This window comes from Garra rufa, chromosome 15 (assembly GCF_049309525.1).
Source record: "Garra rufa chromosome 15, GarRuf1.0, whole genome shotgun sequence".
NCBI lineage: Eukaryota > Metazoa > Chordata > Actinopteri > Cypriniformes > Cyprinidae > Garra > Garra rufa.
Window position 1 is genome coordinate 32,251,898 of NC_133375.1, and position 27,233 is coordinate 32,279,130.

A 27,233-nucleotide genomic window follows, 5' to 3' on the forward strand; every position below is an offset into this window, starting at 1 on the left:
TGAAAAAGTCCCATATAATTTTCTCCCTCACCTTTAAATCGCACCCTAGAAAGAAGGGTCTTATCTAGTGGAACGATTGGTTATTTTGTAAAAAAATTGGCAATTGTCTAGCTCTGTGTGAACTCTGTGTATTCTGGTTCAAATTAGGGTATGTCGAAAAACTCCCATCTCATTTTCTTCTCCAACTTCAAAATCGCAGCCGAGGAAGAAGGGTGTTATCTAGCCAAACGACTGGTTATTTTCTAAAAAAAAAAAAAAATTGACAGTTAATATACTTTTTAACCTCAAATGCTTGTCTTGTCTAGCTCTGTGTGAACTCTGTGTATTCTGGTTCAAGTTAGGGTATGTCGAAAAACTCCCATCTCATTTTCTCCTCCAACTTTAAAAATCACAGCCGAGGAAGAAGGGTCTTATCTAGCGAAACGATTGGTTATTTTCCAAAAAAAATTACAATTTATATAGTTTTTAACCTCAAATGCTTGTCTTGTCTAGCTCTGTGTATTCTGGTTCAAAACAGTTAGGGTATGTTGAAAAACTCCCATATAATTTTCTCCCTCACCTTTAAATCGCACCCTAGAAAGAAGGGTCTTATCTAGTGGAACGATTGGTTATTTTGTAAAAAAATTGGCAATTGTCTAGCTCTGTGTGAACTCTGTGTATTCTGGTTCAAATTAGGGTATGTCGAAAAACTCCCATCTCATTTTCTTCTCCAACTTTAAAATCGCAGCCGAGGAAGAAGGGTGTTATCTAGCCGAACGACTGGTTATTTTCTAAAAAAAAAAAAAATTGACAGTTAATATACTTTTTAACCTCAAATGCTTGTCTTGTCTAGCTCTGTGTGAACTCTGTGTATTCTGGTTCAAGTTGGGGTATGTCGAAAAACTCCCATCTCATTTTCTCCTCCAACTTTAAAAATCACAGCCGAGGAAGAAGGGTCTTATCTAGCGAAACGATTGGTTATTTTCCAAAAAAAATTACAATTTATATAGTTTTTAACCTCAAATGCTTGTCTTGTCTAGCTCTGTGTATTCTGGTTCAAAACAGTTAGGGTATGTTGAAAAACTCCCATATAATTTTCTCCCTCACCTTTAAATCGCACCCTAGAAAGAAGGGTCTTATCTAGTGGAACGATTGGTTATTTTGTAAAAAAATTGGCAATTGTCTAGCTCTGTGTGAACTCTGTGTATTCTGGTTCAAATTAGGGTATGTCGAAAAACTCCCATCTCATTTTCTTCTCCAACTTTAAAATCGCAGCCGAGGAAGAAGGGTGTTATCTAGCCGAACGACTGGTTATTTTCTAAAAAAAAAAAAAATTGACAGTTAATATACTTTTTAACCTCAAATGCTTGTCTTGTCTAGCTCTGTGTGAACTCTGTGTATTCTGGTTCAAGTTGGGGTATGTCGAAAAACTCCCATCTCATTTTCTCCTCCAACTTTAAAAATCACAGCCGAGGAAGAAGGGTCTTATCTAGCGAAACGATTGGTTATTTTCCAAAAAAAATTACAATTTATATAGTTTTTAACCTCAAATGCTTGTCTTGTCTAGCTCTGTGTATTCTGGTTCAAAACAGTTAGGGTATGTTGAAAAACTCCCATATAATTTTCTCCCTCACCTTTAAATCGCACCCTAGAAAGAAGGGTCTTATCTAGTGGAACGATTGGTTATTTTGTAAAAAAAATTGGCAGTTGTCTAGCTCTGTGTGAACTCTGTGTATTCTGGTTCAAATTAGGGTATGTCGAAAAACTCCCATCTCATTTTCTTCTCCAACTTCAAAATCGCAGCCGAGGAAGAAGGGTCTTATCTAACGAAATAATTGGTTATTTTCTAAAAAATATTGACAAATTATATGCTTTTTAACCTCAAATGCTTGTCTTGTCTAGCTCTATGTGAACTCTGTGTATCCGGTTCATAACAGTTAGGGTATGTTGAAAAACTCCCATCTAATTTTCTCCTCCAACCTTAAAAAAACGCAGTCGAGGAAGAAGGGTCTTATCTAGCGAAACAATTGGTTATTTTCTTAAAAAAAAAAAAAAGACAATTTATATACTCTTTAACCTCAAATGCTTGTCTTGTCCAGCTCTGTGTAAACTCTGTGTTTTCTGGTTCAAAACAGTTAAGGTATGTTGAAAAACTCCAATCTAATGTTCTCCTCCAACTTTAAAATCACAGCCAAGAAAAAAGGGTCTTTTCTAGTGAAACGATTAGTTATAGAAAATTTATATACTTTTTAACCTCAAACGCTTGTCTTGTCTAGCTCTGCATGAACTCTGTGTATTCTGGTTCAAAACAGTTAGGGTATGACGAAAAACTCCCATCTAATTTTAAAATCGCAGCCGAGGAAGAGGGGTTTTATCTAGCGAAGCAATCGGTTGTTTTCTAAAAAAAACAACAAAAAAACAACAATTTATACACTTTTTAACCTCATATGCTTGTCTTGTCTAGCTCTGTCTTGAACAGGAATACACAGAGTTCACGCAGAGCTAGACAAGACAAGCATTTAAGGTTAAAAAGTATATACATTTAAATTATTTTAGAAAATAACCAATCGTTTCGCTAGATATAAACCTCCTTTCTCAGTTGGGATCATTTAGAGGCCTTTGAAGCTGCATTTAAACTGCATTTTGGAAGTTCTAACTCGCAGGCACCATAGAAGTCCACTTTATGGAGAGAAATCCTAAAATGTTTTTCTCAAAAAATATAATCTTCTTTAAGACTGAAGAGTGAAAGACATGAACGGCTTGGATGACAAGGGGGTGAGTAAATTATCTGTAAATGTTTCTAATATTCTTAGTGACTTACTTTTTAGTTCTGTTAGATCTAAAGCATGAGCTCACGGCCAATCAAATATTTAAACGTTACTGTGCACAGTGAGTCATATTCACCCCAAGCATTGGTCTAGAAAGCATATGTGTGTGTTCTGTTCACATATGACCGCAGTGTGGAATGTGACAAGGTGTTTAGAGGAGTGTCTAACTTACGGTAAAGGGTGTGAGGCATGGCCACGCTGCTCCTCCCAGCGGTATAAGGGTCTATTGGAAGACAATCTGTGATTCAGTCAGGTCCTGTTCAGAGGCCACACCACTGAAAGTATGAACACAATTATCTGGTTTTAAAAGCAATTTTCATATCTCTAGAGAAATGTTGGATAAGCGGAGAGTTTAAATGCTGACCTGAATTTCAGTTAATATCATTACACATTTTGGTTAATATAGCTGTTGCAAATGTCACTTCTAATTAACTCCACGCTGAGAGGGCTTTCCAGTGGAAATATTTAATGAACACTAATGCAAATGTGATTTTAAGTGGGTTGTTAAAAACATAAAAAACTCAGTAGCAAAAAGGAATGCAAAATAAAATTAAGCAAATAAAAAAAAAAAAAACTCTTTCCATGTTATTTTGTGACACAATAGTGCTATTATGGGATACAGCATAAACAAACAAACAATAAAAAAAATTAAAATAACAATAATAGCAACAATAATTTTTTTCTGCATGTCTTGTATTTTTTATGATCTTATCAATACTGTGTTGAAGCACTTTGGGTTTGAGTGCAAAATAAAATAAAATAAAATAAAATAAAATAAAATAAGTGCTTTATTTTTGAGAAAAGCTCCTAAATAAAATAACATAAAATGAGAAATAGCGGTTCCATCATTATTTGTCCTGAGAAAAGCACATTCAAAATAAAATAAAATAAAATAAAATAAAATAAATAAAATAAAATAAAATAAAATAAAATAAAATAAAATAAAATAAAATAAAATAAAATAAATAAAATAAAGTGCTTTATTTTTGAGAAAAGCTCCTAAATAAAATAACATAAAATGAGAAATAGCGGTTCCATCATTATTTGTCCTGAGAAAAGCACATTCAAAATAAAATAAAATAAAATAAAATAAAATAAAATAAAATAAAATAAAATAAAATAAAATAAAATAAAATAAAATAAAGTGCTTTATTTTTGAGAAAAGCACCTGAATAAAATAACATAAAAGGAGAAATAGCGGTTCCATCATTATTTGTCCTGAGAAAAGCACATTTAAAATAAAACAAAATAAAATAAATAAAATAAAATAAAATAAAATAAAAGTGCTTTATTTTTGAGAAAAGCACCTGAATAAAATAACATAAAATGAGAAATAGCGGTTCCATCATTATTTGTCCTGAGAAAAGCACAGTTAAAATAAAATAAAATAAAATAAAAGTGCTTTATTTTTAAGAAAAGCACCTAAATAAAATAACATAAAATGAGAAATAGCGGTTCCATGATTATTTGTCCTCAGAAAAGCACAGTTAAAAAAAATTAAATAAAACAAAATAAAAGTTCTTTATTTTTGAGAAAAGCACATAAATAACATAAAATGAGAAATAGCGGTTCCATCATTATTTGTCCTGAGAAAAGCACATTTAAAATATAAAATAAAGTAAAATAAAATCCTGTAGTGCTTTATGTTCAAGAAAAGTGCTTTTAAAAATTAAATTAAATTAAATTAAGTAACATAAAATGAAAATAGTGGTGCCATAATTATTTGTCCTGAGAAAAGTGCCCTAAATCAAATCAGATAAAAAAATTAAATAAATAATGCTTGTTTTTTTGAGAAAAGCACCGTTTAAAAAATAAATAAAATAAATAAAATAGCATAAAATGAAAAATAATGGTGCCATCATTATTTGTCCTGAGAAAGGCACATTTAAAATAAAATAAAATAAAATAAAATAATAGTGGAGCCATCGTTAATTCTCCTTTACATATACATGCCAATAACAATGGTACATATGAATTAGTTCTATGAATTATGGTGCTATGAATTATGGCATTCAATTTCTTGTCTGGGATGGTAATAAATAATTGAGTGTGTCTTTGTATCTCATACATATCAGCAGATTCAGGTGGTAATGAAAGTGATCTGCATGGATAAACTGTTAGCTCATCAGAGAACCTGGAACACACACACACAAATCCCAATGCGCATACACTCAAGCACATTCAGACAGAAATCTTATATTGCTGCTGTGAGCATTTGATTAGTACAAATAACACACTACCTTTCACTAAATATAGCAGAGGCACTTCATCAGTCTTCATGAGTACAGAAGATCACTTTTAGATGGGTGATGAATCATGAAGTTCTGCTGTTGTATACATAGTGAGTGATGTTTTCCCCACCTAGCTTCAGCTCACAGACTAATGTTAGGTTTACCACAGACCTGACAAGTACATTCAGTCAAAGAAAGTGTCCGACGGAAAAGTCTAACTTTCATGTCAAATCCAAACAAATACAGTTTGCATGTGTTTCAAAAGACTGATTACACAAAAAGACTGTGAAGCTTGAATGTAACCTGCTTCCGTTGCCATCTTACATTTTTTGTTGTGGGAAAAAGAAACTGCCAACCATGATGTTGTCCCTTTTTAAAATGTGTCAGCTCCTGTATACAAACAAATGGTTGACTGATGGATGTATTCGTTTCGACCAACGGCAGATGGTCCGTCTCGCCTCAGCTCCCTCACATATGCTGACCTGATGTAACAGCCAGATTGGCAGCACCTGGAACAGGTTCAGCTCTATACAGCGATCTTGGCTTCACTCACTCATGAGCATGAAAGGCAGAACGCTTCACCTGCCAGTGTGGTATGTCTATATGGACTCTGGCTCAATATTTTCATCTGATCTCGGAGTCTTTCTCCACCTACAAGCAGGGAGGTCAGCTGAGTAAGTAACAGTTTAGATTCAAAACTGTTTTTATGTACTGTTGCAGTAGGCTAGCATTATTCATCTCTTATTGAAATGTCAGTGAAGGAATGAAGGGACAGTGGAAATTAAAGGAAAATGATTAAAATATGTGTAACAATAATAATAAATAAAAAAATAAAAAAATCTATCTATCTGTAAATGTGCCCTCATATCTACCATCTACCCATATATTTATTTGCCCATAAATCATCTCATGTATTTATCTACCACATATACCTACTCATCTACTCATGTCTACCCATATGCCTACTCAAATATCTAGCCATGTCTATCCGAATTTCTACCCATCCACCCTTATGTCTACCCGTATGTCTACCCATCTACCCTTATACCTACCCTTCTACCATATGGCTACCCATGTCTACCCATATATCTACCTACAAATCTACCCATCTCTACTCATGCACATAGCCATATATCTGCCCATGTATAACATGTCTATCCATATACAGTATATATGCATATGTCTACCCATCTACCCATGTCTGGTCATATCTATCTACCCACAAATCTACTCTTATATCTACCCATATGTCTACCCATATATCTGTCTACCCACAGATCTACTCATACCTAACCATCTACCCAAGTCTACCTATATATATATACACAAATCTCAGCTATCCACCCATATATTTACTCATGTGTCTACCTATATATCTACTCACGTCTGCCTATATATATTTATGTCTACCCATCTACCTTTATATCTGTCCTTCTGCCCATACATCTACCCATGTTTCCCAAATGTCTACCCATATGTCTCTCAAATGGCTACCCATATGTTTACCAATCTATTCATGTCTGCTGATATATCTATCTACCCACAAATCTGCTAATATATCTCCCTAATGTCTACCCATATGTCTACTAATCTACTCATCTATCTATCTATCTATCTATCTATCTATCTATCCACGTCTACCCATCTATCCATATGTCTACCCATATATATATATATATCCACGTTTGCCTATATATCCAATCTACCAATATAACCAATCTACTCATGTCTGCTGATATATCTATCTACCCACAAATGTGCTCATATCTATATGTCCATATATCTACTCAGGTCTATCTATCTATCTATCTATCTATCTATCTATCTATCTATCTATCTATCTATCTATCTATCTATCTATCTATCTATCTATCTATCTATCTATCTATCTATCTATCTGTCTGTCTGTCTGTCTGTCTGTCTATCTATCTATCTATCTATCTATCTATTCACGTCTACCCATATATCTACCCACGTCTGCCAATATATATCCATGTCTACCCATCTACCTTTATGCCCATACATCTACCCATGTCTACCCATGTTTCGCAAATGTCTACCCATATGTCTACCAATCTACTCATGTCTGCTGATCTATCTATCTATCTATCTATCTATCTATCTATCTATCTATCTATCTATCTATCTATCTATCTATCCATATGTCTACCCATATATATACCCACGTCTGCCTATATATATCCATGTCTACTCATGTACCTTTATATCTGTCCTTCTGCCCATACATCTACCCACGTTTCCCAAATGTCTACCCATGTTTCCCAAATGTCTACCCATGTCTCCCAAATGTCTACCCATATGTCTACCAATCTACTCATGTCTGCTGATATATCTATCTACCCACAAATCTGCTCATATATCTACCCATCTACCCACATATCTACCCATGTCTGCCTATACATCTACCCATTTGTCTACCCTTCTACTCATGTCTGCTGATATATCTGTCTACCCACAAATCTGCTTATATATCTCCCAAATGTCTACCCATGTCTACCAATCTACTCATGTCATCTATCTATCTATCTATCTATCTATCTATCTATCTATCTATCTATCTATCTATCTATCTATCTACCCACCCATAAATCTACTACTATATCTAACTACACATCTACCCATTTATCTACCATCTAGCTATATGTATATCAGTCCATTCATCTATCTGTCCATCCATCCTTTTGTTTGACTACCTACCCATCTCTTGTGGGATCACAAGAATCTTTTTTCCTCAGAAATGATTCTAAAATGATCCTTACAGTCTAATGCTATATACTTAGTACATTCGTGGGCATTCTCACTTTTTGTTTTTATAGAAAAACAGATGGTTGGGCTTTCAGGAAAGTGGGACAGGCCAAATATAGACAGCAGCAGTAAATCATCATCAACAACACACTGCTGAAGCGCTATAGAGAATCTCACAGTTTGAAATAGAGTTTATAAATAACCGTGATACTGCCAATAGAGCCGTATAGGAGAGAAGAAATAGTTTTCAACACCCTCAGAGCTGACTGAAAACAGTATGCTAGATCACAGAATCCACTCTAACCACTCACACATGGCACAGCATCAAGTTTAAACTGTAAAACAAATCACACAGAACAACAACCATAAGATTTAGGAATCAGAGACTCAGCTGCAATGGGAATCTTTTTTTATTTCATATAATTCACAAGGCAGCGACCCCCAGCAGGCCATGAAGAACAAGTACCAAATACTCTCTATTCACATTCAGGAACATGTCAAGAAAAACAAATTACAACACAACACATGATACAGAAATTCTCTTGAGGGGCAACTGATTTTAAAATGTTTTTAAGAAGATGCTGCATATACAGAAACTAACCAAAGATGTTTATTCATTTAAAAATCCATTGTATTGTTTGTGTGGAATCGAAAGAGGAGACCAGTCTGACGAGGCATGTTGGCTGACCAATAACATTGGTTCCATACTTCTGCTACAATACTCAAAAGGACTAATATTACACGTTACGCCCATTTCCTACAGCTACGTTTCAATTCCAGCTCACCTTATTCAGGCTAAACGTATATTTTGAATTGCAAAAGCATTCAGTAGAGCAGCTTCTCTGCTAGGCCTAGAACCTATGAAGGAGGTGATGCTTCTTATTGATTTAAACTACTGGTGTCATTCAGTTTCTAAGCCAAACGGAAATTTACAATAAACATTACAAATGAACCCAAAGGCAACAAACACTCATTGTAATTGCTTTCCCATTCTATTATTAGAGCTAAAGGGGTGAATCACAGTAAAACATGTACAGGTCATATCTTACCCTTTTTGTTGTTGTTGTAGTTGTTGCTGCTGCTTTGAAATTATAATTTGCATAGGAAGCAAGAATCCCTATTTTTGTACCATTAAGATTATTTGCATTGTGACATTATTATAATGGCAATTACGTAAATTGTCATGACTGCAATGCATCCAGAATTATATAGTATTAATCATATTCTCACAAGACTCATATGTTTGCAACGAATTTTACTTTTGTATTGTATTCACTGCACAAGTAAAAAGTTCTGTGTGGCAATGCAAAAAATCATAATGGTTGTTTGCATAATGTATGCTTCATTTTATTTCTGCAAAATATAATAGCTTATTATATCCTCTTGACTTTGTGGTGAAATAATGACCCTGACAGGCTTTGTGAGATTCACCCAAAGAGAGACTTATTAGAAATTTTCTTAAGGGCCAAGAAAAAATCAGCTAGAAATGAATGAGATGATGAGTCTAATAAAACATAACATGGCGTATGTGAACCATAACCATTTCAAATAGTTTGCATTACAAATAGAAAGGACAGGGATTGGTCATCTTGTCACAAAAGATAACATCTTTAAGACAATTTAAGTTCTTTACAGAAAACATGGCTTGGAAACTTCTCAGTACATATACTGGATTTATAATATTTACATACGATACATGAGTCCTCCATATAGACTCCATTGTTAAAGGCCAGGATGTCACCTGGATCCACTTGCATTAATGTCATGCACTATTTATCAGGCCCTGTTACCTTCACGGAATGTCAGTCATTATTACGATATGTAGTTAAAGGGGTATTTACCTCTCGTCATGGACAGACTGAACATCACGGCCTGCATTCTGAGTGTGTGTATTACAGCGTATGCTTGTGTGTACCTCCTAAATAAACCACCGACACAGGTTGCAGAACAATCAGGATGTCAAAGCCCCCAATACGCATCTGTTATCTGCCCATCAGCATCTGAAAATCAAAAACAAGTGGCATCCACACTGCTGTATATTATGCCAGGAAAGGACCATGTAAACACTGTATATGAACCTTATCGGCAGAATACAGATTTTCTGCTGATGGGACATCTCTATATTTGGAGGCAGGTTTGAAAACCTGAGTGCGTTCGGGCAAGACCCAAATCCTGATGATGCATTTGGATGTATCTGCATTAGCCAGCGGTTCAGAGAAAGTGTAAGGGCACAAACCCGATCTTCAACCCTCAGTGGAACTGTAGATCATTTAAGCATGTTTGCTGCAGTTTGTGATCTTCAGATCTTTAGTATGGTTCTTCTGAGATGATTAAACATCTCTGATCAGACTCCACATTCACAAACACACAATTAAACACACACAGGCATATTTTTTTTCTGTAGATCGAGGCACAAAGTTCAGAGGCATCAATCTAACACCGGTCATCCTCATCTGTGTCACTGAGAAGCTCGCAGCCTGATGTTCCCGACGTGGCTTGTGCTAAGCGTTTACGGAAATGTCCGTTAGGCACCTGCCAGGTGTGACGTAGTTGTGGAGCCGAGCTAATGGTGTTGGAGCGGCCCAGGCTGGTAGCCATGGCAGCCTCGAAAGTGAGAGTCTCCTCTAAACCACTTGAGTCTGGACTGTTTACGTCCTCCTGCAGTGTCAGGTATGGCTCTGAGATGTAACGGTGAGGGGTGGAGTGGGCCATGGCGGTGCCTGGCCCAGTACCGGATGGCTCCTCCCCTTCTTCTGCTGGCTGCGGCTGTGACCGAGCCTCCCCTTGTGTGGGATTGGCGCGACACACTAATGGAGAGTAGGAGATGTGAGGCCTAGGCCGAGAAGGTGTCTGTGGGAGTTGGCGGCGCCCTCGAGGCGTCCCTGAATCAGAAGTGGAGGGAATTGGGCTGCCTGAAGTATTTCCCTATTGGGATATGAAGAGATGGGGTAAAGGATTTTGAGTAAATAAAGAGAGAGAAACCAATGAGGTGTGGGAGGGAAGAAATAAATTCATAATTAGAAGGTATGTCCTTTACCGTGCATACTGTTAAAAAGTTTGATTTATTACGTTATTTAAGTTTATTAATTTTAAAGTTTAAGTTTTTTGAGTGAAGTGTGTTATGCTCACCAAAGCTACATTTATTTACAGATTAATTAAAAACAGTAATATTGTGAAACATTATTACAATTTCTATTTGAATACATTTTAAAATGTAATTTATTTCTATGATGGCACAGTTGAATTTTCAGAAGCCATTTTCCAGTCTTCAGTGTCACATGACACTGTCTGAAATAATTTTATATATGACTTTCTTCTTTCAGACAAATATATTCAGAGTTATATTGAAAAATGTCCTGGTTCTTCCAAGCTTTATAATGGCAGTGAATGAGTGTTGAAATTTAGAAGTCCGATAAAGTGCAATCATTCATCAAAAAAGTACTCCACATGGCTCTACGGGTTAATAAATGCCTTCTGAAGTGAATCAAAGCATTTGTGTAAGAAAAATATACATATTTATAACTTAATAATCTCTCACTTCTGCTAATTGCCGTACACCCATACACAATAGAGTGGCAATCTAGCAGATGAGGGAGGATGTAGGTCACAAATTAGAAGAACAAAATGAGAATTTGTAAAGAATTTTTTTTTATGAAAGCCAGGAGGACACTGGTTTTCCTTTGCTGTAAACAAAATTTGGTTTTTGTGAGACTAGCATATTCTCACCAAAGCTTACACCTACATCCTATACACCAGTTCGTAGTAGACGTCACTTGCAGCTGAGTGTTGGTAACAAGTGGAGGGAAATGGGTAAAATGCATGAAATAAGCCTTTTGATGCCAGAATCGAAATGCAAATAATTTTTTTATAGAATACTGTCATCAAAGATGCTATTTAAAGTTAAATGCTGAGGTTTAAACAGACAGACTATGGATGAAACTGCTATGATTACTCAACTTTGATTTAAACAATAGGCCTACATAATATTCACAGAGAACAAAAGAAGGAAGGCACCAGGCCCTGACGGTGTGACACCAGCCTGTCTGAAAACCAGTGCTGATCAGCTGGCCCCCATCTTCTCAATAGATCTCTGGGGTTGTGTGAAGTCCCCACCTCCTTCAAACGTTCGACAATCATCCCTATTCCAAAGAAACCCAAAATAACAGGACTTAACGACTACAGACCTATGGCGCTAACATCTGTCATCATGAAGCTGTTTGAAAAACTGGTTCTGGCTTATCTGAAGGACATCACCGGACCCTTACTGGACCTCCTGCAGTTTGCTTATCAAGCAAACAGGTCTGTAGATGATGCAGTGAACATGGGTCTTCATTTCATCATGCAGCATCTGGATAAATCAGGGACTTATGTGAGGATCCTGTTTGTGGACTTCAGTTCAGCCTTCAACACTATCATCCCAAACCTCCTCCTGCCCAAACTAACTCAGCTCTCTGTGCCCACCGCTCTCTGTCAGTGGATCACCAGCTTCTTGACAGACAGACAGCAGCTAGTGAGGCTGGGAAAATTCTCATCCAGCACCCGTACTATCAGCACTGGTGCCCCTTAGGGTTGTGTCCTCTCCCCACTGCTCTTCTCCCTGTATACTAATGACTGTACCTCTAAAGACCCCTCTGTCAAGCTCCTGAAGTTTGCAGACGACACCACACTTATCGGCCTCATTCAGGACGGTGATGAGTATGCTTACAGACAGGAGGTTAAAGAGCTGGCTGTCTGGTGCAGTCATAACAACCTGGAGCTCAACACGCTCAAACTTAAATTGACCTTTTTTATTCTTTTATTCCATGGCTCTATAGACTGCTACCTAAAAAACATATTTTTTTTGCAACCAGATAAGCTCCGCCTACAAAAAAACATCATCACACTTTGCAAATACTGAATTGGTCTATGTCATCTGCTGGAATGCCACTCTCTTGTAAACGTGCATACCACAGTTAGCAGAAGCTTAATATTAGGCAAACCTTAACTCTTATACAAACGCATTGATTCACTTCAGAAGACCTTTATTAATCCTCTGAAGCTGTGTGGAGTACTTTTTATGATGGATGCACTTTATTGGACTTTTTATTTTTGGGTGAACTATCCCAAATATTTTTTGTGGGAATCATTAAGAAATTTCATGATTCATTTACATGAAAGTTTAACAGAACAGCATTTATTTGACATAGAAATCTTTTGTAACATTGTAACATGTTTTTAGCATCACTTTGATCAATTTAATTAATCTTGTTGAGTAAATATATTCTATCTCTAAACTTTTGAATGATACTGTAAGTCCATGGGATTTTTTTGGCCATTTAAGTCCAATCACTTAAACAAACGAATGGCTTACCTCTCATAAAATAGAACTGTAATTTGAGGTATGAGCAGCACAATTGATGTGGGATGAGTATGTGCCAAAGTGTAATATTTAGGAATAAGAGCTTTTTCAAATTACCATAGCAAACACTAAATGTTCTGCCAGATCATAGAGTATGCACATGTGTTTGTGTCCTCACCTGTCTGAGGGTCGTGTGCTTCCTGCTCTCACTAGGTGATCGAGAGTGGCGTCTCTCTTGGGACTGACTCCTTTCTTCTGAGTTGCAGCGAGACAAGTCTGGAGACAGCAGGTGTCTTCGCTCTTTAGACCGTCCTCTCTCTTTGTCAACTGGCTCCCGCAGGTTTGACCTGACAGCTGCACATGCACAAACATAAGCACATGTTAAGACAAGTGCAGACACAAAAACTGACACATAAATGTGGCCATGGCCTGGGCATCTTCACAAAGCACATGCACATGTCTGATATCAATCCTGGTCCTGGGGACCCACTGCTCTGCACATGTTTTGTACCTCTCTTATCTGACACACTCAATTTATGGAGCTCTCATCTGATGAGCTGATGATCTGAATCAGGTGTGTAAATAAGAGAGTTTAGGCACGTGAAAACTCGACGTGTTTCTAATTTTGTGTGCCATATGTATCAGACGTTGAGCCAATGGTCTGTGGGCATGACGTCTGAGGCTGAGACTATTGCGAACTTACCTCTGAAGCTTCTTTGCCTGGGTCTTTCCAGTCGGTCTGGGCTCACCCTCTCCAGTGAAAACTCTTCCTGCCAGTCACCATTCACACACTGATCACCGATTGTGGAGAATGAGCGCTTCATCAGTTTACTCTCTGAAGACACCTGCTGTACATGGACAAAACAGAGAACAAACACACATACGAACCACAAGAGCACACATGCATCAACAAACAACAGAGAAACAGACAAAGATGAAAGAAATTCATGTTATGCTGTAAGATTTATACACTCTCTCTTTGAAACCGAACAAGTGACATTACACTAAACAATGTAAATGAAATGAGTTTCTATACATTAAAAACGTTTCTAAACTAAACTAACAAGGGCAACCACCACCTCCTTACATTCCCTGCTGGCAAAAAATAAATTGGTCAAGCTGGTTAAGATGGTTTGTTTATGGTAGTTAGTTACACCATAGGCCCCTACAAAATTAAACAAAATCCACCAGTTCTAAATAAGTTGACTTTGGGCACACTAGTTGATCATCCATTTAAAATATTTTACCCTAATTAAATCATATATAATATTAATAATGATTTCATATACTAGTATTATATCAATATGTATATGACTTTTATATTTATATAAAAATTATATATATATTTAAGCTAAGATTTTTAATTATTTTTTAAATAAGTCTCTTCTGCTCACTAAGCCTGCATTTATTTGATCCAAAGTACAGCAAGAACAGTAAAATTTTATATTTTTACTATTTAAATGAACTATTTTCTGTTTGAATATATTTTAAAATATAATGTATTACTCCAGTCACATGATCCTTCAGAAATCATTCTAATATTCTGATTTACTGCTCAAAAAACATTTATTATTATTATTATTATTATTATTATTATGTTGAAAATAGCTGAGTAGAATTTTTTCAGTTTTTTTTTTGATGAATAGGAAGAACACATTCAGAAGAACAGCATTTATTTGAAATAGAATTATAAATTTTATAAAATATTATAAATCTCTTTATCATAACTTTTGATCAATTTAAAGCATCCATGCTAAATTAAAGTATTAATTTCTATAATTTCTTTCCCCAAAAAAATTATACTGACTCTAAGCCTCTGAATGGTATAGTGTATAATGTTACAAAAGCTTTTTATTTCAGATAAATGCCAATTTTTTTTTTTTATCTTTTGGATCTATTCATAAAAGAATCCTGAAGAAAATATACTCAACTGTTTTAAATACTGATCAAAATAATCATAAAAAAAAAGTTTCTTGAACAGCAAATCAGAATATTAGAATGATTTCTGAAGGATCATGCGACACTTAAGACTGTCAGTAATGATGCCGAGTAATGATGCTGGAAATTCAGCTTTGACCACAGGAATAAATTACATTTTAAAATATATTCAAATAGAAAACAGTTATTTTAAATTGTAAAAATATTTTTTTAAAAGTACTCTTTTTGATGTACTGTGGATCAAATAAATGCAGGCTTGGTGGGCAGAAGAGACTTAAAAATCTTAAAAATCTTAAAATCTTACTGTTCAAAAACTTTTAACTAGTAGTGTATATATTTGAAGCTTTGTCAAAATGTATAAGTTAAACACTGTAATTCCACATTAATATTTTCAAAGGGATCCTTTCATAAACAGGTCAGCAAACTTAATCAGAAGCTGGTTTTAGTTAGATTTTCCAGCAGGGTTAGACATTACATTTCCACCAAATCACAAACCACACTTTTCTACCCACTGCTTCTATTCCATCTTGGGGATCAACACCAACGCTGACGATAACCACAAAGCAGATTTAGACAGAGCAGCTAGATATCGCTAAGCTAAGCGAACACAGGTGGTACCTGTGGCTCTACCGCCAGGCGAGGCATGGAAGAGGCTCGGATAGAGACGCCTCTCCCTGGCACTTGCAGAGGATCAGACTGCATGCTAGTGGGGCACAGCACACTGCAATATTCTTTGTGCTCTGGCACCTACGCAGTTAGAAAGAGAAAAAACGGGGAGGAGGGAAAGACATTCAGTCCTTGCTTAAAAAACAACACTTAGCAGATTTAAAGCTCCGTTCACACCAAGAGTGATAAAAACTACATCGATAACTATATTTGCATCCACAGCAGTATTTCTTCACAACATTCCAGTTTTAAAACTAACATATGTGGATGTAAGTGACCTGCTGCTGCTTTAAGTTTCGCAAAGACACTAAAGAAGAAACATGAGATATACCCTGCATGTGAAAAAGACGAGAGAAGAAAATCTGTCACTCCACTAAGAGAGTTTTGCTTATTTTATTCATGGTCATAAAATTTCAGTATCAGTTTTTGTTGTTGCATTTACAGGGCTGTAACCAGCAGATGTCTTCATCATGCTTTTTTTCGAGCATATCTAAACAATTAATCTAGCTAGTGTAATCTATCTAAAGCCTGGAATACACTACTTGATTTTTGCCCCATTTTTCCAGCGATTTACAGTCTGGAGAAGTTGACACTAGTTGTGCTAAATCAGAGCGAGTCTGCAGATTTGAGTTGACAGATTCCATAGAAAATCGAATAGTGACTGATGGTCACAGATTCTATCCAGTCGGAGGATATCAAACATGTTTGCATATTGCATATTGTTTTCATTTGTTATGCGTCTTCTAGCAACAAGGCACACGTTTCTGCATGAGTTTGTTTTGATCGGAATTACTTCAGAGTCTGCTAGTGTATTATCCTCAGTCGCGTAGTGTATGATGGCCAGTTTTCCTCTGTCAAGGTTTACAAAGTCAGTAAGTGTATGATGCCTATTGTTTAAAAAATCTGTTTCGATTTTAAAAGTTGTGCAGTGTATTCCAGCTTTAATTTAACATTGAATTTAGCTAACAAAGTCAATGTAATGGAATAAAAACAAAACAGTCTTTTTCACTGCAACTCCAAAGGAGGCAAGACAATGTTGTTGAAAGTAGTGCTGGATACCTGATGTAGTTTTAAAGAGAAAGTTCACCCAAAAATGAAAATTCTGTCATTAATTACTCACCCTCATGTCGTTCCAAACCCATAAGACCTTTGTTCGTCTTTGGAACACAAAGACATTTTTGATGAAATTCTAGAGCTTCATAAAATTATGGTTAAACCACCAATGTCAAATGGACTATTTTGTCGATGTTGTTGGTACCTTTTTTTTAACTTAAATGTGGTAGAACCCTGCTGTCTATTTAGGGTTAGAAACTCTCGGATTTCATCAAAAATATCTCAATGTGTTCGGAAGACGAACGAAGATCTTACAGGTTTGGTACGACATGAAAATCAGTAATTAATGACAAAATTTTTATTTTTGTGTGAACTATCCCATTAGGTTTTATGTTACTCTGTTTGATGTGCACAGCTTCTCCAAAAAGTCTTCTGCTATTTTAACTGTACAAGCCCTTTAAATTTGAGTTCTGAAAGTGATTCCAGCAATATAGTTTTTCTATACCATCTTTATCATTGTGGTGTGAACTCTGCTATTCTCCTAAATTTAGAAATATATTTAGAACTTTATAGTTGTAGTTATCATTGTCATTCCTGGTGTGAACGGGCCTTAAAAGGATAGTTCACCCAAAAATGAAAATTTGATGTTTATCTGCTTACCCCCAGGGCATTTAAGATGTAGGTGACTTTGTTTCTTCAATAGAACACAAACAAAGATTTTTAACTCAAACCGTTGCAGTCTGTCAGTCATGTAACGGCAGTCAATGGGCTCCACAGCTTGGAGGGTCAAAAAAACATACACAGACAAAACCAAATTAAATCCTTAGGCCGGTGACGATACATTGAGGTCTTAAGACACAAAACAATCAGTCTGTGCAAGAAACTGAACAGTATTTATATAATTTTTGATCCACCGCAATGTCCAACTGGCCTGAGTGTATCCACAACAGCTGTGATGCTCTGGCATAGAAGACGCATTAACCGATTAAAAAACTAAAAGATTACGCTTGCTTACGCAAACTCATCCGGGAGTGTTGACTTTTCACTGACTCCCAATTTTTGAGCCTGATCGACTGAAAGTTATGGTTGCTTGCTCTTCGTCACAATACTGTTCAGTTGTCTTAAGACCTCAATGTATCATCACGAGCCGCAGGGTTTAATTTGGTTTTGTCTGTGTATGTTTTTTTGACTCTCAAAGCCGTGGAGCCCATTTACTGTCATTATATGACTGACAGACTGCAACAGTTTGAGTTAAAAATCTTTGTTTGTGTTCTACTGAAGAAACAAAGTCACCAACATCTTGGATGCCCTGGGGGTAAGAAGATAAACATTATATAAACATTATATAAGCATTTTTGGGAGCAATATCATTGCACCAAGTGTGTTATCGTTAGGAGTGGACATAGAATAGAAATGCAAGGTTATGAGAAGTCAGAAGTCAGAAGAACCTGGCTAATGTAATACTCCTTTTTTAGGAGCAAGAATTTATTGAAAGGTAAGAGATCCAAAAATGTCAGAGTAAAAGTAAAGAGTGAATCACCATAAGCACAACATATAGCCAATACGCATAAGCAACTCAAAAGACTCAAAAGAAGTATAGAACGTTTCAAAGCAGAAGCCACACATGTTGGGCGTACACACAAGCGCTCTTGCACAAACAGTTCCAAACATAAACCAACTTAAAATCCCTGAAGACATCTAGTGTTATATCACAGTTCATGGCAGAGAGGCAAAGAAAAAGCTACCAGGAGGGGTAGAAAATAAGAGTACAGATAAGAGCACAGAAAGACATCTAAGCTTGTGTATAACTTCTCACTGGTTATATAAGTGCTGGAAGTTATCAGGACCTAGTAGTCTAACCTTGAGAAACCACATCAATACACTCTTCCAAACCTTAATAAACAACTCTCTAAAATCTCTCCCTTTACAAGGCCAGAAGGCAAATAAAAGGATGGCAATAAAGCTGCAAATGTGAAGAGAAAATGAATCAGGAAACGTAGAAGCATCATGCAGGACTGTGAATCAGAGAGGTGATGTCCATGCAGATAGATTAGACATCAATCCGATCAGATGGCAAGTTTGCTAGTGCCTCTATGGAAGTGCATTTCCAAACTTAATACATGCTTTAATAAATCATTTTTGTTACATGAGAAATTATTTTTTGTCATAGTAAATCGTTTTATCTATTTGTCTTATCTGTGATTTTTTAATCTCATAATTATGATTTACCAAAGCATGATTTTTTTTTCTTATGCGGAGGAAAAGTGCTTCCATATTCCTCAAATAATAATTGTAAGTCATTTATATATATTTAATGTGAATAGACGTCAAAATGGATGGACTGTTGTAATTATATCTGTCACCTTTCAAAATATTAAGCCAAAAAAACATGCTGTGTATGCATGTAAACTTAGCTTTTAACAGCTTTTAAAAATGAACCTACTCACTTTGGAAATTCTGACAAACCACTGGCAGAAATTTTTAGGAGATATCAAAAGTTGCAGTTTTTTAGGATTTTTAGCTTGTTGTATCTACATGTTAAATTAAATATTTAATTAATAATTCCACTGTCCCAGTTATTCTGCTTATTTTTTTTGTCCTTTCTGTTCTGTACAGACTGTACAGAATAAACAAACTGTCAAACCAGGCCAAATTGAAATTGTCCCACACATGCTACCCACAGTCTCTGACGTGTCCCAGTTTTAATATTATTTTCATAAGTGTTGGACTACTTCTTTAGCTCCACATATAAACTAAGCAACCAAACTAACAGAAATTTAAATTAAACCTTTGTTTTACTGACCAGATGCTGCCAATTACAGTCTGTGCTTTGCAAATCATATTTCAAATATGACTCTGAAAATGTTGTTTCTCTTTTCTATTCTTAAACCTTTTACAAATGGATTAGTGTGTGGCTGTGTGGTATTCAGACCCTGTTACCATTTGTATCAGGGAGAAACACTGACAATGAGCCTGATTTCACATACAGTTTGAGAATTTTAAATAGATTGTGAATGCTGTTTCACAAAACAAAGTAGCTGTCAGGTATTTCATGCACATATGTAAAATAATGAATAAAACACATCATGCAATACATATCAAGGCATACTGTGCCCGTATGTCTGAGATGAGATGTATTTCTTTGTGTATTTTGGTATTTAGTATTTTTCTCCTACCATACTCTGAAGGTGATACTGGTGTTGGTATTCATCCCGCTCTTCCATGCTGTCTTGGGCCAACGGCTGCATGAAAAGATCTTGAGGGGAGATGGGGCTAAGTGCCACAAACCCACCTCTAGTCCTGAGGAAACAACACAGAAACGTGTCAATTATCTCATGTTGCCTTGCACCACAAATAGGGTACAAACTGTAGTACAAACACTGATTTTGGTGATCAGAAATAAGATTTTTAGGACAATTCATTTTAAAAAGTGTATGACATTGTTAGCTATAAACATATAAGCTTTATAAATGCATAAACATTTATATATAGAGTGCCACTCAAAAGTTTGGGATCAGTAATATTGAGAAGTTTTTAAAGAATTATCTTATGCACATGAAGGCTGCATTTATTATATTAAATATTATTACAGTTTAAAAAATGGTTTTAATTTTATTTTAATATATTTTAAAATTTAATTTATTCCTGTGATGCAAAGCTGAATTTTCATCAGACATTACTCTACAGTCTTTAGTGTCATGTGATTCTTCAAAAATAATTCTAATATGCTGATTAATTACTTTTATTATCAATGTTGGAAACAGTTAATATTTCGTTGGAACCTGTGATTATTTTTTCAGGATTCTTTTATGAATAAAAAGTTAAAAAGAACAGCATTTATTCAAAATAGGAATCTTTTCTAACAATATAAGTCTTTGCTATCACTTTTTATCAATTTAACACATCCTTGGTGAATAAAAGTGTTAATTTCTTTCAAATAAACAAAGAATACAAATTTACTGACCCAAACTTTTTTTACCCAAAAACTTTTCAATGGTAGTGTATATTTTTACAAAAGATTTCTATTTTATGTAAATGCTGTTCTTTTTAACTTTTTATTTGTTAAAGAATCCTGAAATAATAACTCCAACAAAACATTAAGCAGCACAACTGTTGTCAACCTTGATAATAAATCAGCATATTACAATGATTTCTGAAGGATCATGTAACACTGAACACTAAAGTAATGATGCTAAAAATTCATCTTTGCATCACAAGAATAAATTACATTTTTTGGATTTTTGATCAAATAAATCCAGCCTTGATAAGCATAAGAAACTTCTTTAAAAAAAATTACTTATCCCAAACGTTTGAATGGAAGTCTATATATATTTTCATTATATAGCATAACATATGACCTATAGGTAATTAACGTAAAAGTTTATATAACATTTTATATTTTATTACAAAAATGATAATGTTAAACAAATGTGGATCTTATGCTTTAAAATAGTGCACCATATTGTGTAACTAAAACAAACTAAAATTTAATTAAAACTAAAAGCTATATAGATATAATAAATAAATAAAAATTACAAAAATACAATAAAGTTACTTAAACTTCAACTAAAATGAAAATGAAAACAGTAAAAAAAAAAAAATCAAATTCAAAATATTGAAAAAACCATAGTGGTATGTCATTGATACTAAAATAGCACTGATGCAAACAGATAACAGGATGAATGTCCAGTACTCACACACACACACACACACACACACATACACAACATGTACAATTACAGGGCAGATCCTGCACTGTGGGTCAGGAATGGCAGAGCTTTGGCACCGCAGAGAATGTCCTGTGGCAGTGAAGACGCATCCATGCGTTGGAACATCGGTGCATGTTTCTGAAAAACAACATTAGACAATCAGCACGATCTCTCCAGTGACACAGTGATCTAGTAGCCCAAAAAACAGTATATTTCGATTTGAAGTGTTAACTTCCCAAAGTTGAAAAGATATAAAGTAGAATGAATGGCATTCTATGCAGTCAGATAGCAATGTTGGATAAAGGCTATAAGCTGACTTAAAATGCCTAAGGTTGTGAGTTAACTAGTCTTTAGCTTATTAGATCTTTACCTGTTCCTCAAGCTGCTGGCGGAGCTTCTTAGCTTTGTTCTGCTTGTAGTAGTCCATGATCATCATGGCTGCATAAATCTTCCCAATGGTCATGTCACTGGCTGAAAGAAAGATTTGTTTGTTGTAGAAAACGTCTCAGGTTACGTATGTAACCCTAGTTCCCTGAGGGAACGAGACGCCGCGTCAGGAACGCTATGGGGAACGCCATTGGCGGGCAGCACTCTGAATCATGTCTACAACCAATGAATGACGGGAGTGATGTCACAGGCGCGGTGACGTCAGCGACCGGGAAGTATAAAGCGCGTGCGTTTGACGATCGCGGCAGCTCTTTTAGGAATGAAGCGAGCGCCGCAGGGTGCGGGAATTATGGTCCGAGACGCGGCGTCTCGTTCCCTCAGGGAACTAGGGTTACATACGTAACCTGAGACGTTCCCTTCCGGGAACTCGAGCCGCGTCAGGAACGCTATGGGGAACGAGACTACCAACGCCCCCATAATTTCCAAGCCCTGCGCAGTGTCTGCTCAACCAGGGTGGAAAAGAAAGAGCCCTTGTCTAGCATGCCGCGGACAAGAAGGCCCTGTAGTCCTCGGCCCTCGGGCACACGAGGAATGGTAGTCTTCCTCTGTCTGGTCGCCAGCCAGAACGAGAGGCACTCCTCGGCCCTCAGGCACACGTGGAGTCTTAGTCCTTGGTCTGGGAAAAGCCAGAACCAGAGGGACCGAAATACACTCGGTCTGGTAGCTTTTAGCGCCAGAACACGAGGGGGAATAAGCCATTGTCTAGCATTCTGCGGACAAGAGGGCTGTATGGTTCTCGGCCCTCAGGCACACGAGAACAAGTGGACCTCTGCCTGGTTCGCCAGCCAGTGCAAGAGGTACTCCTCGGCCCTCGGGCTCACGAGGAGTCTTAGTCCTTTGTCTGGGGTTCTGCCAGAACAAGAGGGACCGAAAGCTCGGCCTGGTATTCCTGCCAGGACACGAGCAGAAAAAGCCATTGTCTAGTATTCCACGGACAAGAGGGCTGTAAAATCCTCGGCCCTCAGGCGCACGAGGATAGCAGTGGGCCTCTGCCTGGTTGCCCAGCCAGTGCAAGAGGCACTCCTCGGCCCTCAGGCACGCGAGGAGTCTTAGTCCTTTGTCTGGGGTTCTGCCAGAACAAGAGGGACCGAAAGCTCGGCCTGGTATTCCTGCCAGGACACGAGTAGAAAAAGCCATTGTCTAGTATTCCACGGACAAGAGGGCTGTAAAATCCTCGGCCCTCAGGCGCACGAGGATAGCAGTGGGCCTCTGCCTGGTTGCCCAGCCAGCGCAAGAGGCACTCCTCGGCCCTCAGGCACGCGAGGAGTCTTAGTCCTTGGTCTAGGAGAATCCGGACCAGAGGGACCGAAATACACTCGGTCTGGTTCAGTCTTGCCAGAACACGAGGAGAATTAAGCCATTGTCTAGCATTCCGCGGACAAGAGGGCTGTATGGTTCTCGGCCCTCGGGACACGAGAACAAAGTAGGGCAGTCTGATCCTCGGCCCTCGGGCTCACAAGGATGCAGGGACACTCCTCGGCCCTCAGGCACACGAGGAGCGTCGTGGCGAAGAACGACTTCTCTTCTTTCCGCAGAAAGAATGCGCCTTGAGAAGTCTCCTCCTGGCTAGGGAGGTGGCTGACTCTCTTGGACCTAGACTCGCTAAGTCGAGAGGACAGCGGAGCCTGGAGCGGCTCTGAGGTCGAGTTCATAGAATCTGATGTAATGTCAGAGGCGAGGACCAACCCGCAGCACTGCAGATGTCCTGGTTCTAAGGAAACCTGCCATCAGAGCTTTTTAGAGGCAGACAGCCTCAGTAGGAGTGAGTCTTGACTCCCCATGGAGCTGGGAGACCAAAGGACTTGGAAGTAGTAGAAATGGCATCCGTGATCCATCTACTGATAGCTCTGTTCGTGCCACATTCTTTCTTTTATGGCCGTATGTGCCCAGTGCTCACACTGGACAGATATACTTCCCATTGGTCGCACTCCACGAGTGGAGGAAATAGAGGCTTGAGACCCCTCGGGGTCTCAACCTGAGTGCACCACCGAGGAAACCATACCGACGAGCCACCACAAGGGGCGTGATAGGCCAGTAAGCCGCCACGAACACCCTCAGGGTGGAGTGAGCTGGTTTTGTGGACAGGTGAGTTTGCAGGGACTCTAGTACTGTACCAACGGGCAGTAGCTAGGTCTAGATGGTGTTCGTGACACCCTGAAGCAAACCGGTTCCACTTAAGGTTTCCTCGTAGAGGGAGCTCTGGATTGGAGCAGGGTCTCAACAACCTCGGTTGAGAGACCAGAATCTATGAGTTGCGCCCCCCCAGGGGCCATACCCATAACTTTCCACCTCTCCATGTGGGGGTAGCAGATCGCGCCCCCAGCCTGAGAGGGGAGGTCCAAGACCCATGCTCGGACTAGCCGTACCGGCGTGCTCTTTCCAGAACTCCTGGCGCAGAGCGATCGGGAAAATATGCACAGATGAAGCCTCGGCCACGTCTGTACTATGGAGTCCAGTCCGGGCGGACCTGGAGGCACTAAGGAGAACCAGAGAGAACATTGCGATATCTGTCGAGTCGCCAGAGGTCCCACTGAGTCTGGATAAGAATTCTCCATGCTTCATTACTTCCTGATGAAGCATTGATTTCCCGACCGTGGAGGAAAACGCATGACCAAGGGGACCCTACCCACTAACAGACCTTTGTGGTGGAGTGGGTTAGCCCCGCGGATGGTGAGACTGCAGAGACTCCAGTACTGTACCAAACGGGCAGTGAACTGGGTCAAACTGTTGTTGGTACACCATGCAGTAGACCACTTCCTCTTAGGTCATAGGGTTTCCTCATAGAGGGAGCTCTGGAGTGAGGGATGGTCTCAGGAACCTTGGTTGAGAGACTGGCCTCTATGAGATGTGCCCCCTCAGGGGTCACACTTATTCCAGAACTCCCGGGAGCAGAGCGATCGGGGAAGGGTGTACAGACGAAGCCTCGGCCATGTCTGTACCATAGCGTCCAGTCACGCAGGAGCTGGAGGCACTAGAGAGTACCAGAGGGGACCTTGCGATATCTCTCGAGTCGCAAAGAGGTCCACCTGAGCCTGGCCAAACACTCTCCAGATCTGCTTCACCACCTCTGGGTGAAGCATCCATTCCCCGGGCCTCGGCCCCTGCCTCGACAGGACGTCTGCTTCCAGTTCAGATGTCCAAGAATATGGACTGCTCTCAGGGAGAGAAGTTTTCCTTGGGACCACAGGAGGATCCAGTACGCCAGCTTGTACAAGGGGCGTGAGCGGAGACCTTGATGATTTATGTAATAAACCACCGCAGTGCTGTCTGTATGGACCAGCACATAACGGTTTCTCAGGTCTGGAAGGAAACACTTCAGGGCCTGGAGTGTCTAGGCAATTTATGCCAGGAGAGATGATGATCGCTCCCCGCAGGCCTTGGGTTGAGTGGCCACTGATGACCGCCCCCCATCCGGTGAGGGAGGCGTCTGTCGCTAGCGAGACGCGGCGACAGGGAGCCCCCAATACCGGACCCTGAGAGAGGAACCAGGGTTTCTTCCACATGGCCAAGGCACGTAGGCAGCGCCGCGTGACCTTGATCTTGCGGAACGGGTTTCCCCTCGGGGAGAACCCCCTGGTCCTGAGCCACCACTGCAAGTGGTCTCATGTGCAGCAGTCCAAAAGGTATCACGTTGGAAGCGGCTGCCATAAGACCTAACAGTACTTGAAACTGTTTGACAGTGAGTGACTGGCCTAGCTTGACCGCATTTACTGCAGTAAGTATGGAATCGATCCGAGCAGGAGACATTCGTGCCTGCATCGTGGTCGAATCCCACACCACGCCTTCTTGGCGTTGAGTCTCAGCCCCAACTCTTTCATGTGAGCGAGAACAGCATCTCGATGTTGAACTGCTAACTGCTCCGGACTGGCTAGGATCAGCCAGTAGTTGAGTATGCGGATGCCCTGGAGTCGCAAAGGAGCCAGCGCAGCATCCACACACTTCGTGGAAGTGCGGGGTGAGAGAGCTAGGCCGAAAGGAAGTACTCTGTATTGGTAAGCTTCGCCCCTGAAAGCGAACCTGAGAAACTTCCTGTGTTGAAGAAGGATGGAGACGTGAAAATATGCGTCTTTTAGATCTATCGTGACAAACCAGTCCTCGGACCTGATTTGTGACACGACCTGCTTGACTGTAAGCATTCTGAACTTCAGTTTTCTGACTGAGCGGTTTAGAAGCCTGAGATCTAAGATGGGCCGAAGCCCCCCATCCTTCTTCGGAACAATGAAGTACCGGCTGTAGAACCCGGATTCCCTGTCTTGAGGAGGGACCACCTCGATGGCCTCCTTCCTCAGAAGAGTTTCCACTTCCTGTTCCATTACCAGATCCTGCTCGGGGTTTACTAGAGTTGGAAATACCCCGCTGAAAGGCGGTGGCTAGGCGCCGAACTGAATGGAGTAGCCTTTCTCTGCAGGACCCGCATAGAAACATTCGGCAGTAGTTTCCATGCTGCCAGAAAGTTTACTAGGGGAACCGGCCTCTCGAGACTGGTTTCTGGATTTATCTGAGGAACCAATTCGGAGACCTGTAACAGTGAACTGGCAGGATGCTCCTGAACTAGCTCCTCTGAAGACCCCCGCGGGGGTTGCGAACTCTCCAGGGCCGCTACGTTTCTGGGCGGAACAGCTAGAGAATGGTGTTCGCGGGAGACTGCCGCGCCCTGTAACACTGGTAGGGTTAGCTGACAGATCTCCTGAGGGCCCGAGAAGGCTTGACAATGCAAGCCCCCTCGAGAGGGGCTGCCCTCATCGGCCCTGTGGTATAAGAGTTGGGCCATTTAGCCGAGGACCTCTTAGACCAAAGCACGACCCTCGGGTCAGGCTCAGTCTTTGAAGCCCCCGGTCAGGAGTGTTGCTAAACCCGCCCTCTAGGTGTCACCGGAGGGAAACGGGCTGCAATGCTCCTAATATGAGCCTCTTATGTGAGGAGCTGGTACACGGCTGGGGTTTCATTTTTTCCCGCCAGGAACCCCGACACGTGTACATTTGCTCATCAAACCTGAAGTTTTATTTAGGCGGCCTGGAGAGCAAAGACGGAGCTTTCAAGGATGATGCCAGACTGGGCGACAGATAGCTGATTAGCGTCTGTCCAAACCGCGGCATCATCTTTTCTTTCTAGTTTTTCCCCTGATCTAGACAGTTCAGTGTGCAGATCGGGGAAGGACAGAAAGCTCCGTTTTGGAAGTGCTGACTTAGTCCGCAGAAAACATAACGTTTGCTTTTCTGCGGCTCATATTTCTTATTCAGCTAATGCATTAGTCAGCACAACCACCAGCTCATCATAA

General features: G+C 39.2%; 1 protein-coding gene across 1 annotated transcript in view; it reads right to left on the reverse strand.

The window, feature by feature from the left end:
* Positions 1–8,196: 8,196 nt before the first annotated feature.
* The window catches only part of cacna1ea (calcium channel, voltage-dependent, R type, alpha 1E subunit a), a 123,865-nt gene continuing 104,828 nt past the window's right edge, over positions 8,197–27,233 (reverse strand). The window contains exons 42-48 of the mRNA XM_073819857.1: positions 21,879–21,979; positions 21,540–21,646; positions 19,976–20,099; positions 15,699–15,827; positions 13,846–13,987; positions 13,321–13,496; positions 8,197–10,729 (exon numbers count right to left, since the gene is read on the reverse strand). Coding sequence (XP_073675958.1) covers positions 10,238–10,729; positions 13,321–13,496; positions 13,846–13,987; positions 15,699–15,827; positions 19,976–20,099; positions 21,540–21,646; positions 21,879–21,979 — 1,271 coding nt within the window. The 3' untranslated portion in view covers positions 8,197–10,237. The remainder of the gene's footprint in view (positions 10,730–13,320; positions 13,497–13,845; positions 13,988–15,698; positions 15,828–19,975; positions 20,100–21,539; positions 21,647–21,878; positions 21,980–27,233) is intronic.